This window comes from Asparagus officinalis, chromosome 9 (assembly GCF_001876935.1).
Source record: "Asparagus officinalis chromosome 9, Aspof.V1, whole genome shotgun sequence".
Taxonomy (NCBI): Eukaryota; Viridiplantae; Streptophyta; class Magnoliopsida; order Asparagales; family Asparagaceae; genus Asparagus; species Asparagus officinalis.
The window spans coordinates 57,374,549-57,388,792 of NC_033802.1; the positions used below are offsets into that span (position 1 = coordinate 57,374,549).

General features: G+C 37.2%; 1 protein-coding gene across 1 annotated transcript; it reads right to left on the reverse strand.

The window, feature by feature from the left end:
- On the reverse strand, positions 13,210–13,788 carry LOC109823472. Its single transcript, XM_020389755.1, has one exon. The coding sequence runs from the start codon at positions 13,786–13,788 to the stop codon at positions 13,210–13,212; it is 579 nt and encodes a 192-aa protein (XP_020245344.1).

Consider the following 14,244-nt stretch of genomic DNA (forward strand, 5'->3'; position numbering starts at 1 on the left):
CTTTCATTAAGGAGGTGCACGCCGCTCTAAGAGTCTCCCCTTCCCAATTCTATCCGAATGCAGTGGGAGCTCTGGTGGCTTTCATCATCATTTGCCACCATGTTAGAGTCGAACCAAGCTTGAGATTGCTTGGGCATTTGATCAGCGTGGGGTCGATAGAGAAGGACCTGCATTACTTTTCCACTATCGTGGTGAGTTCCAGCTTGTTTTCGATTCTTTAGAGTTGGATGAGGACTAGAGGAGGCAATTTGTGTGGGTCTATGGTGGCGACAGCGTCTTTGCCTACTCGGACTAGCTGGAGGTGAATGAGGATGCTTTGAAGCCAGTCACCCTTAGTGATTCCGAGATGACAGATCCGGAAAAGGTCCATTCTTACATCAGGCCACAAGAGAGTGATGCTCTATTTGTTGATGTATCTCTCCAAACAGTGGGCATGTCCATGATCTTATCCTCCACTGGCTTCCAGGCAAGGACGAGCCCCGTTCCTCTGTCAACAAAAAATCACAAGAAGAATATAGGGATCAGGGGGATCTCCACCACTAGGCCCCATAAGAAGCCGAGGGGGGCTTTTAGTGCCGAGGAGATGGTTGTCTTGATGCCTCAAGCAACTAACATTGTCTCTGAATTGAGAGGAAGAATAAGGGTTGAGAGGCGGCGCCACATTGGACCAGTTGCAAGGTCTTAACCGGCTAGGACGGGTCCGCTGATAACTTAGCTTACCCGCTTGGAAAATATAATGCGGATAGATGAGTCTTCTCCTGGCAAGGAGACAACGGCCTTAGCGATCGAGGAGGATGCTATTGGTCCTAATACTATTCTTGAGGCATCTCTTCACCTTGGCAAGGAGTCAATTGGGGTGGACAACGGCGTCGAGGGGAGAGCTGAAACTCCATCAGACCAAATAGAGAATGGTGCTAACAAGATGATTTTGGAGGATATGCCAAGTGTTAGCATACATCAAGCTCTTCAAGCTTGTCTAGCTTGGGGGACTTCGCTGAGACACACCCTATTCAATCGACTTGAGCGTGCCCTGGTATGCCAAGGAGTGTTGGCGAGGGAGAAGTTGGCCAAGGAAGAGGAAGAGAAGAAAGTCACTGTTTTGGAGGCCGAATTGACTCATAAAGAAGGCGCTTGTCACCGGAGTCTGGATGAGAAGGAAGAGCTCCTCAAGAGCTTTCGAATCCAGTTCTCCAAGCAGGTAGGAACCATCGAGGATCTTCAAAGGAAGATGGTTCATCTACAGGTAGAGGCCGAGTCCGAGAAGCGTTGTAGGACGACAGCTGAGGCAGAGGCTCGAACAATTTGGCTTTCTCTCGAGAAGACGAGGGCGGACTTTGAAGAGGTGTTGGTAAAGCTTCAAGCGTCCACGTCCCTTGTTAAGAAATTGGAGGACCGACTGGCTCATCTGGATTCAGAGCAGCATAAAAAAGAAGGTGGTCAACGACTGGCGTCATGGCCCTATAGGGAAGGACGAAGTAGCCTTAGCATGTAAACCTGGGGTTGATTACTTTGCTTCCTTGGTGCCTTGCAACTCTCATCCAACCTCAGATCGTTTTTATCCTTCCCGCATCTCCTGCTATCTTGATTTGATCTGATTGCATATTTGGGATTCAGAGGCTCGTTTGGTTATCAGCTGAGAGACTCTGATTTTGTTCTAATCAGGCATGTCACTTTTGACTCTCAGCGGGTGGAGAGTGTTGATCAGATCGTTGGGATGCCGTAGTAGGTGGAGGGTAATGCTACTCCACATTGTGTGAATATTACTCCACATACTCCAGATCATATTGTATCGTTTAGGATTCCAGCTGAGGTGACACAGTTTGGGGATCATTTAGATTTGGATGCAGATGATGAGTTGGTTGATTCGAGTGCAGCTGGTGGACATAGTTTCAATTTGGATATGGTCGTTGGTTCATCTCAGGTGAATGTGTTTAGTTTGTTTTATTTTGGGGCCATTGGGAAAGCTATCAGTTGCAGATTCGTTGGTGATGTTGATGAAGTGCTGAGAACTCTTCTATTGGATTGAGGGTCTTTGGAGGCCATTGGGGGACTACGTGAAGGCTTAATTTCTTGGGCAAGAGGATATCTATGCGGTCATTTATGATGTTACCGATTTGGTGAGTAGATACTGATGTTTAAAGAGTGGTCACACTCTTGTTTGGGTCTCGATTTATTGTGGATTGAGTCCGTTGTTGTGATTTTGTTTCACTTCGTACTAGACGTAACAAGTGAGACATTTGTTTCGTGTTGGTGTCGGCTCAGATTTGGGAAAACTTTGTCAAGGTGGAGAATTATTGAATAGCAAGTTCCTAATATGTTTCCTAATTTATTTTTGGTAACAGGTTATTGGGATTCCTAATATATTTTGATAACGGGTTATTAGGATTTCTAATCTATTTTGGTAACAAGTTAGTAAGATTCCTAATCTGTTTTGATTTTGGTTTTAGAATTCCTAGTATGCTTTTGGTTTTAGGATTTCTATATATATAGGAACACATTTTAGGTTTGGGTAGCAGCGAAGGAGATATTTGGAGCATAGAAAAGATGTATTTTCTGAGCTATTGGTTAGGGTTTTGTTTGGAGAGAATTAGAGCTTTGTTGGTGAGATTAATTGGTGAGTTTGTGTGATTTTGTAATCTCAGTTTGTACTCTTCTTTTCTATTAGTGAAAACTTCATCCCTTTCTTACCCCGTGGACGTAAGCAACTTGCCGAACCACGTTAAAATTGGTTGTTTGAGTTTGTGCCGTTATTTTGCATTGTTTGGCCTTCTCTCGGCGTTTGTTTGATTTGGTCTCTCAAAGCACATCGGTTTGATTTTGTGGCTTCCGCGCGCACAACAAATGGTATCAGAGCATAACAAAAATAACCGTAGAATATCTTGCAGGTAAGGAGATACAAGTCAAACGTTATAAACTGGCGTGTTAAAAATTAACCTACAAACATTTATGTACTATCTTACACAAATAGATGGCTTTGAGTAATTATGCATAAATAAATCATACAAATCACAGAGCACTATAAGTTAGCACAACGCAAGTGGGAGTCCTTTAGGATTAGTGGATTAAAACTATGGGTACATACGAATATGGGTATCCTCGAATAAAGGTTATTCACATATATATCTGAAGAATTACAGGAAATCAGAAAAGGAATCAGCAGGTAGAAGCTAGACAGATCAGCGGTCGACCTTGGGGTTCGATCGACCGTCGCGGTCGACCGCGAGACCTGCGCGGTTCACCGCCGCGGTCGACCGTCGATGATCTGGGCTGGGCCTTTCGGTTTTTGACCCGTTTCGTTTCTGAGTTGTATATAACTCAGAACCTGATTGTTTAGGGTTATGTAAGGACGAATTTGAGCAGCCTTGGAGAGAGAATTGTTGCATCCAATTGTGGAAGAGTTGTGAGAGATCAAGAGCTTTGTTTTAGGGTTTGATCTGAGAGATTTGTAACTCTATTTGTATTCTCTGATTTCTAATAGTAAAAACTCCCCCCTCATTGCCCTATGGACGTAGGCACCTTACCGAACCACGTAAAATCGTTTGTTCTTGCTGTGATTGTGTTTGCATATTAGTTGTGGTTAGTTCGAGTTATTGTTCGTGTTGCTCAGAAAGCTTCCGCCGCACACAACAATATCCGATGTGATATAGATCTAGGAATAGAATATCTGAATCCAGTAGGATATGAACGCAGAACAAACATATATATCATCGTAGATCTTAGCTTCTTTTAAATCGGAAATTTTTGTTTAGATTTGTAAATGAGGGAGCAATTATTAAGCTATCTAATTTTAAGTTAATTTCAAACTTTAGATTTTAATTTATGTCTAAAAAAACCTTATCATTCAAACTGTGTACTTTAATTGATAAAAATATCTTCATTCTTTTCTTCTCATAACGTGGCAAAAAGAGGTTCTCATTTTCTTTTCTTCATGAAAAATTAGTTAATATATTAGTTAATAGATGATTTATAAGTTATAGTCTACAAAGAAATACAATCAATCATCTCTCTTATTATACCAGGATAGTCGAAGGGTATATAAATAAACTAATTTGTATAAATCAAAGAAATCATAATAATCCCTATGAGCACGAGCATATATAATACTTGTATAATATAACATATATATGAAACGGGAAGCTAGCAAGGAACCTTATTTATCAATCTTTCATATGGAATACGAATAGAAATTTATCTATTTACAATACTTAAAAAGTAAAACTGATGCTGGCCTCAGTACCGACTGCATTGACAGTTCACAAAAGATCAACACGTATTGATCACATAAATCCGCTGTCTTAATAAACTCATCGAGTATATACTATAACACAAGTAATATAATTTGATTTAGAAGGTATAAGTGAACAAATTTCAATTTAAATAGTGAACGCCCAACTTATTAGATCCATAAACAGCCCAATCTTAAAAAAGGCCAACTCAGTACTGGGCTTGGGCCTACTTATGTTTCAAACTAGTTAGGATCGCATTTTATAATACGCGAAGGATGCTATCCTATGGGTGCACTACGATTCAAGAGCTAATTATATTGTTATTAATAAAAAGCAATGCAAGTACTTAATTTGTTTTCTTGCGAAGCTCAATACGAAAAAGATTTTTGGCTCGCGGGTGAACCGCGAGCCACCCAACTCGCAGAGTTGGGAAGCTGCCCCTGTTCCCAACTCTGCGAGTTGGGTGGCTCGCGGTTCACCCGCGAGCCAAAAAGCAGAGTTGAGCTCAATATGATCATTTGCTTTATTACTTGATGAACTGATGATTACATATAGATTATGCCATAATCACCACATAACAAATTTCAATGGGGGTTATTTATTATACAACTAATTTCCGGAGGTGGAACACAAGGATTTAGTTTACCCGTCACGAGACTTGCACAGCAAGTTAACTACAACTTAACTAATTAAAATAACATAATAAGCTTTTTATCAAACCCTTTTCCTACAAAAGTCAGCCAACAACAAAGCACAAACGTACACTACAAAGGCTTAATAAGAATGATGATCGAATTTTCAGTAAAGTCTACGATATCAACCCTCTAAAATTTCTAAACAAACCTAACATCTTTGAGAAAGTTTAGTTACAAGATAAAAAATATACGAATTCAAAGATTCTCCTTGGCACCAATAGGATACTCTTACACGTCAGCTTGTTTGCTGGCGTTGCACTTTTTAAGATACTTTGACCTAATGTGAACTACAGTCCGATATATAATAGAGGAACACGCTTTGCATTTTGACGCCAATTGAATTTCTTGCTAGAAGAATATTATATCTTTCGATACATATCTTAATTGTTCATAACTTCTCCTTCTTAGCTACAGACCTATATATATGCTTTGAATAACAAAACATTAATATCATTATAAAGATTAGTTAGAGATAAATATATGTACCCTGTATACTATATGAAGTAGTCACTTATTATTCTGACCATCTGATGATCGAACAGACTTATCCATTTGTTATACGTATATAAGCTTGGAACTGAATATTCATTATCTTATTTCTAACAAAATGCCGTCAAAAGACATCCAGATGATAGGTGCAGGTAACATAGTCAAGGGGGTGGATTCGTATTTTTGGGGGTTGGGGGCCGGGGGGGGGGGGGGTTTTTGCGCACAAGTGTCTGTAAATCTAAAAATAAACATATAATATTATAAAACTATAGTCTCTGAGACTATGTGCAGCAGGAAGGGAAAGTGACAATTTTTGCATGTAGCAGCTAGGGAAGAGGGTAGGGAAAATTCTTTTTTTTTGAACTGAAGAAGCAGGAATAGACTTCCTGCTCATAAAAATTTATTTATATCAGAAAACATACATATAAGCAACTATACTTAGCACACCCAAAAGGAGGCCAGTATACAGTAGAACAAGAAGAAGGCCAGAAACAGAAGATAACACCATCAAAAACAAAAGAACAACAAAAGATTCACTACACCAGTAAGACTTAAAAAACTTTATATTGTTTAGGTCCTAATCACTGCTCCTCTAGAAGAGAGCTACTTAGAAAGGATCTAACCACTTCAAAAGACTTGCCTGAGCTTCTAATCTGCAGAGAAATTATCTCCCACCTCTGCTGCAGCTTTTGTCTTTGCAATTTCGTCGAATTTCAGCTTAACTGCTGCCCTTCTGATCCTTTTTGCCAGCTTATCTTCATGTGCACCTGTCCAATGAAGGGTATACCTAGCCACGTTAGCAGCTACAAGTTCTGGATTTTGCTGAGAATCTTTAAAGATGAAGTAATTTCGACTGTTCCAGATCCACCAACATAAACATGGGAGAACCACCTTCCAAATACAATTTATATGAATACTGTCTGCTGTTGGTGCTTTAAAGAGAATCAAATCATGCATGTTATGAAAAACTAGCTGCTGCAGATGGGAAAAATTTCCCTTCGGTGAAATTTCATGAAAAGCAAATGAATGGATCCCACATAATTAATATATGAAATAAGAAAGATGAGTGAATAAATATGGTGGGGTATATGTTGGTGTGATGTGGTATTGGTGGGTCCCAAATAAAGTAAAAATGTTTATGAAAAACTAGCTGCTGCAGAGTTGATAGGGAAATGTGTATTATTGAATTATGTGGTGGGAGAATAAAGTGATGTGGCAGGAGAGAGAGGGTAAAAATTTGCCTACCGCTGGAGATGGTCTGATGAGAATGCACTTACTACAATTTATTGTTAAAATTTTAAATGGACTTTTTACTTTCCAACTGGCTGATCCAAATTGATACTAATTTCTCTAGTGTTTTTAGTGTTTGTAGATTGCTTGAGACTTTGGATGAAATTTTAAAAATTTATGGGAGGGCGGATGTACAAATTGCTTGACTCTACGTGCAAATTTACAAATGTCTTGCGGTGCAATTGCACCCCTAGTTAGGCAGTACGTCTGCCCCTGACTAAATTTTAAGATTTTGAGGGTCTAAATTGCTAATGAAAATTTTAGGAGCAATAAATTACTAATCTATTCCTTTATACAAAAGGGAGAAACAGATAGTCACTGTTCATGCTACGGTAAATGCTACAGCGGATTTACTGTAGCATTATTACTGTAGCTGATAATTAATTAGAATATATTACTGTAGCACACGGGCATACTGTAGCATTTTAAAATGGTACTGTAGCAGCGGGATACTGTAGCATTCTCAGAAAATTCAAACCAGGCATGTTGAAAAAGAGGGATTATTGTAGCAAAAAAAAAACCGTGCTTTGCACGGACAGCTGACTAGTTCTTGTAATACAAAAATGTATTGCAAATTAAATAAACCTAGAACATGCCTTGCTATGGGACTAAGAAAGTGTCGGTGCTATAACCGCGTCAATCTTGCCTTGGGAGCACCACAAAATCTCCCTACACCAAAAAAAACAAAAAACAAAAAACAAAAAAGACATTACTTTATGCTTTCAATCATAAAAGCCCTATAAAAAAACTAGAAACCCTAAAAGAGAATGATACAATTCTTCGACCTGTCGATGCTATGGTCGGGAGGTTGCCCGGTAAAGTATACTACAATATGTTTATTTAGGACGGGATCAACGCTAGCAACTTCCACGCTTCGACACTTAATCGAAAAAGTTTATGTTAACTTCCATGCTAATTACTTAATTAATCTCTTAATCAATTAACAAGTAGGACTTGCGCTTGACCTGAACTACGCTGCTAAGGGAGGACTAAAGAAAAGGTTTAGGGACAAGGGAACAAGATTCTTTTCCTAACAAAGGTAGTTGTGTTCTTTCTTTCTTGGGTTCACTCTTGTCCTTTAGGACCCTAATCGCAATTAAGGTTTTTTTTTTTTTTGTTAAATGAAGCTAATTTGTGTTTAGGTATAGCCCTCGCACGTGTTCTAGTGTTATTGAAACTTGAAAGGAAAATGGTTGTACTGGGTTACGACGGGTGCACACTAATATTGTAGTTTACTTGTTTGAGATCCCAGTATATATACTGAAGTTCCAAGTTCACCAAATTTGAAGTTGTGTGCAACTTGCTCATTTAGCTAATATATGTGATCAAGGATTTTATATTTTTATGGTTTGCTCCTTTTGAGGAAAATTTAGGCTAAAACTAAAAGTCACGAATATTGCGTGTACATGCTTTTTTCTCTCAAAAGCTGAAGGAACAAGGAAAAGTTGCAAGCCACAATTTCCCCATAGCACGATTTGCATGGTGTTTGCATTTAATTAATAATTGTCAACTCTCCTAAAGACTATGGATAATTTTGCTCAACACTTAGGGGGTGTTTGGTTGCATTGTTTTTTAGAAATGTTTTCTCAAAAGTACTGACGCATGGCATTTATGTAATTAAGAGTTTTTTATACATTTCTATAAAATGTGTTTGGCTCCAAAAAAAATTACAGAAATGTTTTCTGTAAAGTACAGAAAAGTACCAAATTTTATGAAAATTGATTTCCTTCTAAAATGGGAGGAAATCTCTTGGAAATCTGACGCATTCATTATTTAAATAATAAAACTCATTAACTCTTTTCTACAAAGTTTTCACTTTTCTATAAAGTTGGTGGTGTTTGGTTACATTTCTATAAATTATAGGAAATGTTGCTATTTTCCCAAAAGTTATTTCTCATTTTCTTGTTTTGAACCAAACAAGCACAATACAAAAAAAAAATTGTACTTTTTAACTTCTCAAAACTTTTCCTATAATTTTTTTAAGAAATACAAGGAAATCAAATTTGGGATGGAAAACATTTCCTATAATTTATAGAAATGTAACCAAACACCCCCTTAATTAACACTAGATACCTGCTTATTTGAGAAGACGGAAATGCAAGCACCTCAAATAAATGCAAGCTAGCTTCGGTTGCTGTCTTCGTTCTATTTACAAATTCATTTGCCATTTTAAATCAAATAAATGAGGGCATTATTTACCATATTCATCACAATTCACTAGAGTTATGCTGGGTGTTTTTCAGTGTTCATGAATGTCTTATATATTCAAGAAAAGTTCGCGGAAGTTTTTATTTATAATAGTTTATGGATGTTTTGTGTAATTTAGCAAAATAAAATAAAAACATAATGTATATATATCCTTGACTGTCATTGAAATATTCTTCCCTCACTGACACAAGTTCCTAATTAAATTGACCGCATCTTGTTTACTAGCTGGCTCTATAGAGGAAAGTATAAGAGATTAAATAACACTAGAGACACACCCCCCGGCACATCCCCAACCACAATCCCCCACCTGCTACATTTTAAAAAATCTCAAGTGGGACCCCCCTATACTGTAGCAGGTGGGGGATTGTGGTTGGGGATGTGCCTGGGGGTGTGCCCCTAGTGCTCCTCAGATTAAATAACACTAAGAGATTTGTTTGACTCGGAATCCCTTCTTCCTGTAGTCAAGAATATAAAATTTAATTAACTAATAAGTTTTCTCAAGATCACTTGCATGGACCGAGTCTGAACATGACTCTAAATTACCTTGCATTAGAGTAATAACAGTACCTATGTGACCAAATACCTACCAAGTACTGTAACCCTTACAAGTAGATGGCTTTTTTAATTTCTGCAGTTAGATTTAAAGAATTTTTAGAGAATTATGATGAAAATTAAGCGGTTATTTTAAAAAATCTATCACAAACATTTTTTTTTTTATATAATTACCAGAAAGTTGCAATATTTCTCAGAATACTTTTTGATTTCTTCATAAAATTATCAAGAACTTGTAGTAACATCAAGTAAAAAAATCAGGATAATGAACTTGCTTTCTTTTTTTTTTTTTGAGCAAAAAACAAGGGATATACCCTGTCATTTATATTATAAAAAAGATTTGTTACAAAAGTGGGATACGAAATGTATCCATGTATTGGAAGATAGAAAAAGTAGTTTCTCAAGACTAGTGATATATAACTTTCTTCTTTCAAACATCCATAAAGGTGAAGAGATGGCATTGCCGTCATTCCCCGTTGACACAGATATAGGAAAGAACAAAAGCCAGTCATATATATAGAAAAGAGAAACTAAACTTTCTATAGCCCAATAGATATAAAAAGAAAAAAACCATATAGGAAAGTTTTACAAAAACCCCAAAAAAGATCAGCCACATCACTTCTATAATATCAGGTGCTTCTTTGAATTGGGTCTTCCTCCAGTTTGACCTTAATCTTCTGTGATGCCAATCCACTTCCAGAGCCTGCCCAAGCATTTATAACAGATATTGTAGAGTTAATAATAGATTTGAAAGAGAAAGGAGCTCGTTCAAAAATGCATTTGTTCCTTGATGTCCATATATTCCAGCAGACTGCAGCAAGAAAAATACGCCAAAGAAGCCCTTGAATTTCATGCAGACTTTCAAGACTGAGCAAGAGATCATCCAAAGTACTTGGCCAATTAAAAGGTGAGTAGTAGATCCTGAAGTGTTTCCAGACTCTCACGGTTATAGGGCATGAGAAGAATAAGTGTTCCCTGGTCTCTGGTACAAGACCGCAGAAAGAACAAGCTAAATCTCCATTCCAACCTTTTAGTTGCAGAACATCTTTTGTATGCGATTTGTTTTTTGTAAGGAGCCAAAGAAAGATACGAACTTTAGAGGGGACAATAGGATTCCAGATAATTTTATACAAAGGGTTGATAACTCCTCTTTGATTAAGAAAGTTGTAGAAAGACTTGACAGAGAACTGTCTATTAGGAGTGAGATTCCATTGGGGTTGATCATAGTTGAGAGATACATGAAAGTCCCTAATAAGATTCAGAATAGACATTTTTTCTGCTTGTGCTCCTGGAGAGATACTTCTTTTCATCAGCAAATGCCATTGCCAATCATTGTCATAGAAGTTACCTTGGCTACTGACAGGAACATTAGAGGAGAGGGCTAGCCTATAAGATTCTAGAAAAACACTTGCAAGGGTATTAAATCCTACCCACTTATCTTCCCAGAATCTTACATTATCTCCAGAACCAATAGACCACTTAATGTTATGGAAAAAAGCATCTTTGATAGATAGAACAGAATTCCAAAAAGATGAATTAGATGCATTGTAATTCCTGGATTGCAAGAAAGAACCCTCAGGTGCATATAAATTGTGGATAAAGATTCCAGTTGAAGAATTTTTGTCCATACATTTCCATAACCATTTAGATAGTAAGGAGTAATTGAATAAATTGATGTCTTTAACACCCAAACCTCCCTCTTTTTTACTTAAGCATACTTTTTTCCAGCTCACTAAACATTTGAAGTTATTTGAATCTGCTTTGCCTGTCCAAAGAAAATTTTTTCTAACTTTGTCTATTTCTTTGGAAAGCCATATAGGTAGCTTATAAAAAGACATATAGTATAGAGGGACTGATGTAAGAACTGAATTCAAAAGTGTCAGTCTACCTCCATACGATAGAGAAGTTTTTTTCCAGGAGGCCAGCTTGCTATAAAGATTATCTAACAGGGGTTGCCAATCTGATTTGGCAAGTTTGCCATATTTGAGAGGTAGACCAAGATACTTAATAGGTAAATATTCAACTTTACAGTCCAAAAAAGATGCAAGTCTTTGTGCTTTGTAAGGATATCTTCCGAAATATATGAGGGATGATTTTGAGTAATTGATACTCAATCCAGAAATGTCTTCAAAAATATAGAGAATAGTTTTAAGAATAGAGATATCCTTAAAAGAGCTTTTAGCAAAAAGAAGAGTATCATCGGCAAATTGAAGTATTCTTAGTTGATTGAGAGGTTCTTTGAGCCCAAGAGATGATAAAAGACCCTCCTCAACATTGTTCATAATCATTTTATTCAGGACATCAACGGCAATGTTAAATAACATTAGAGAAAGAGGGTCACCTTGCTTGAGACCACGTTTGCATGAGAAAAATTTAGTCGGTGAGCCATTAACAAGAACTGCACAAGAGGAGGATGATATAATGTGGAGAATCCAAGAGCACCATTTGTTACCAAAACCCCTAGCTTTCAACAATTCAATGAGGAATAACCAGTCAATGGAATCAAAGGCTTTTGCAAAATCAATCTTAAACATAGCAACTTCCTTCTTCCTTTTTGAACATGCATGGATCATTTCATTTGCTTGAAGAATGGAGTCAAGTGTAGATTTACTCGCTTGAAAGGCAGATTGGGAAGGAGCCACAAGTGAAGACATATGTTGGGATAGCCTATTTGCCAAAATTTTAGAGAAAATTTTGAAAATACAATTGATAAGACTAATTGGTCGGAAGTCTTTCACCATAGTGCAGTCTTTAATTTTAGGAATAAGAGAAATGAAGACTTTATTGATTCTTTGCAGATGAAAAGGATTATCATGTAGAAAATGCATTAATGCAATAAGGTCTACCTTGATCAAATCCCAAAAAGTTTGGTAAAATACCATAGAAAATCCATCAGGGCCTGGGGCTTTATTAGCATTCATGCCAAAAACTACAGTTTTAATCTCTGCCTCAGAAAATTGCTCTTCTAAAGATGATAAATTAGTCTCTTTGTCTGGATATAAAGAAGCCCAATCAATCTGAAAAGACTTATTTTTACTATTCCCAAAAAGATCATGGTAATACTGATAGAAAGCAGAGGAAACATCATCATCTCCAATAAGATCTCTGCCCTAGAAATTGATAACAGCAATGAAGTTGGCTTTCCTATGAAAAGAAGCAGTTTTGTGGAAAAAAGAAGTGTTAGCATCACCTTCTTTTAACCATTGGACTCGGGACCTTTGATGCCAATATGTCTCTTCTTCTTTAATGATATTAGTGAAGGAATTTTGAAGATTTTGTTTTTCACTAAATTCCCAATCTAAGAGAGGTCTTTGTTCTTCTAGTAAATCCAAAGCATTAATTTTAGCTAGAATATCAGACTTCCTTGTAGATATACAGCCAAAGACATTTTTTTTCCACCACTTTAATCTTCTCTTTAAAAGTTTTAACTTCAAGATGAAGATGTCAACTGGATTTCCCTTACCATTGAAGGATGACCAACATGAAGAAACATAAGGGATGAAATCAGAGTTGTGAAACCAACATCTCTCAAAACGAAAAACAGGAGCTCTGTTTTTCAAACAACCATTGTCAATCAGAGTTGTGAAACCAACATCTCTCAAAACGAAAAACAGGAGCTCTGTTTTTCAAACAACCATTGTCAAGAATAACAGGAAAGTGATCTGACCCAAAAGAAGGAGGAGAAAATTGAATGCATGATGGGAATATATTTTCCCAATCAGAATTAATAAGAAATCTGTCTAGCCTTGTCATAGATGTTTTTTCCTTTTGTTAGACCATGTAAAATTCCTTCCAGATAGAGGTAGATCAATAAGAGATGTGGATGAGATAAAGTTCCGAAAAGACTTAATGTCACTAGGAGATCCATTACGGCCATTGCGTTCATCTGATGATAAGGTGACATTAAAATCACCACATAGGATCCAAGGTCCAGGAAGAATATAACGAATACGGTCTAATTCCCACCAACAGACTGCTCTATCCTCCTTATCTATAGGGGCATAGACAGAAGTAAAGGTGAAAGAATAATTAGATGGTTTATGATGAAGATGGACTGAGACAGAGAAGATTCCCACATGAGACTGAATTAATGAAAAAGCATCAGACCATCCCACAAGAACACCTCCTCTTGATTCTGTGGAGTTAAGGTAACACCACTCTGAGAGCCTCCTACCTCCTATAGATTGAAGTTTCCTTGGAGTAGGGTCAGAGAGTTTGCTCTCTTGAAGACCAGCCACATCAATCAAGTGACTAGACAAAAAATCCTTAACCAAACGCCTTTTAAGAGGGTCATTGAGACCACGAACATTCCATGATGTGAACTTCATTGGGAAAAAAAAACTGAAAAAACCCCAACCTTCAACTGACTAAGAACAGGCAAGCAATCATATTGCCTCTCTATGAAAAAAACTGAAAAAACCCCAACCTTCAACTGACTAAGAACAGGCAAGCAATCATATTGCCTCTCTATGTCTATCCACTTCTATAGATTTGAACATGTTAAAGGATTCTTCCGCTAGAAACTACCTTATGCATGTCACACATCAAAGCAAAATAAATTCCACACTTTTATGTATTATATTATCTAATGAACTTGCTTTCTTGTTTCTTATAACTATTTCCCTTACTAATTAATTGGCTGGAAACTACCTTATGCATGTCACACGTCAAAGCAAAATAAATTCCACACTTTTAAGCCTCCGACGTAACTACCGCCCACTTAATTATGTATAAACGTCTTGGTCGATACACAATTCGAGCTACTTAACAATCAAAGAAATCAA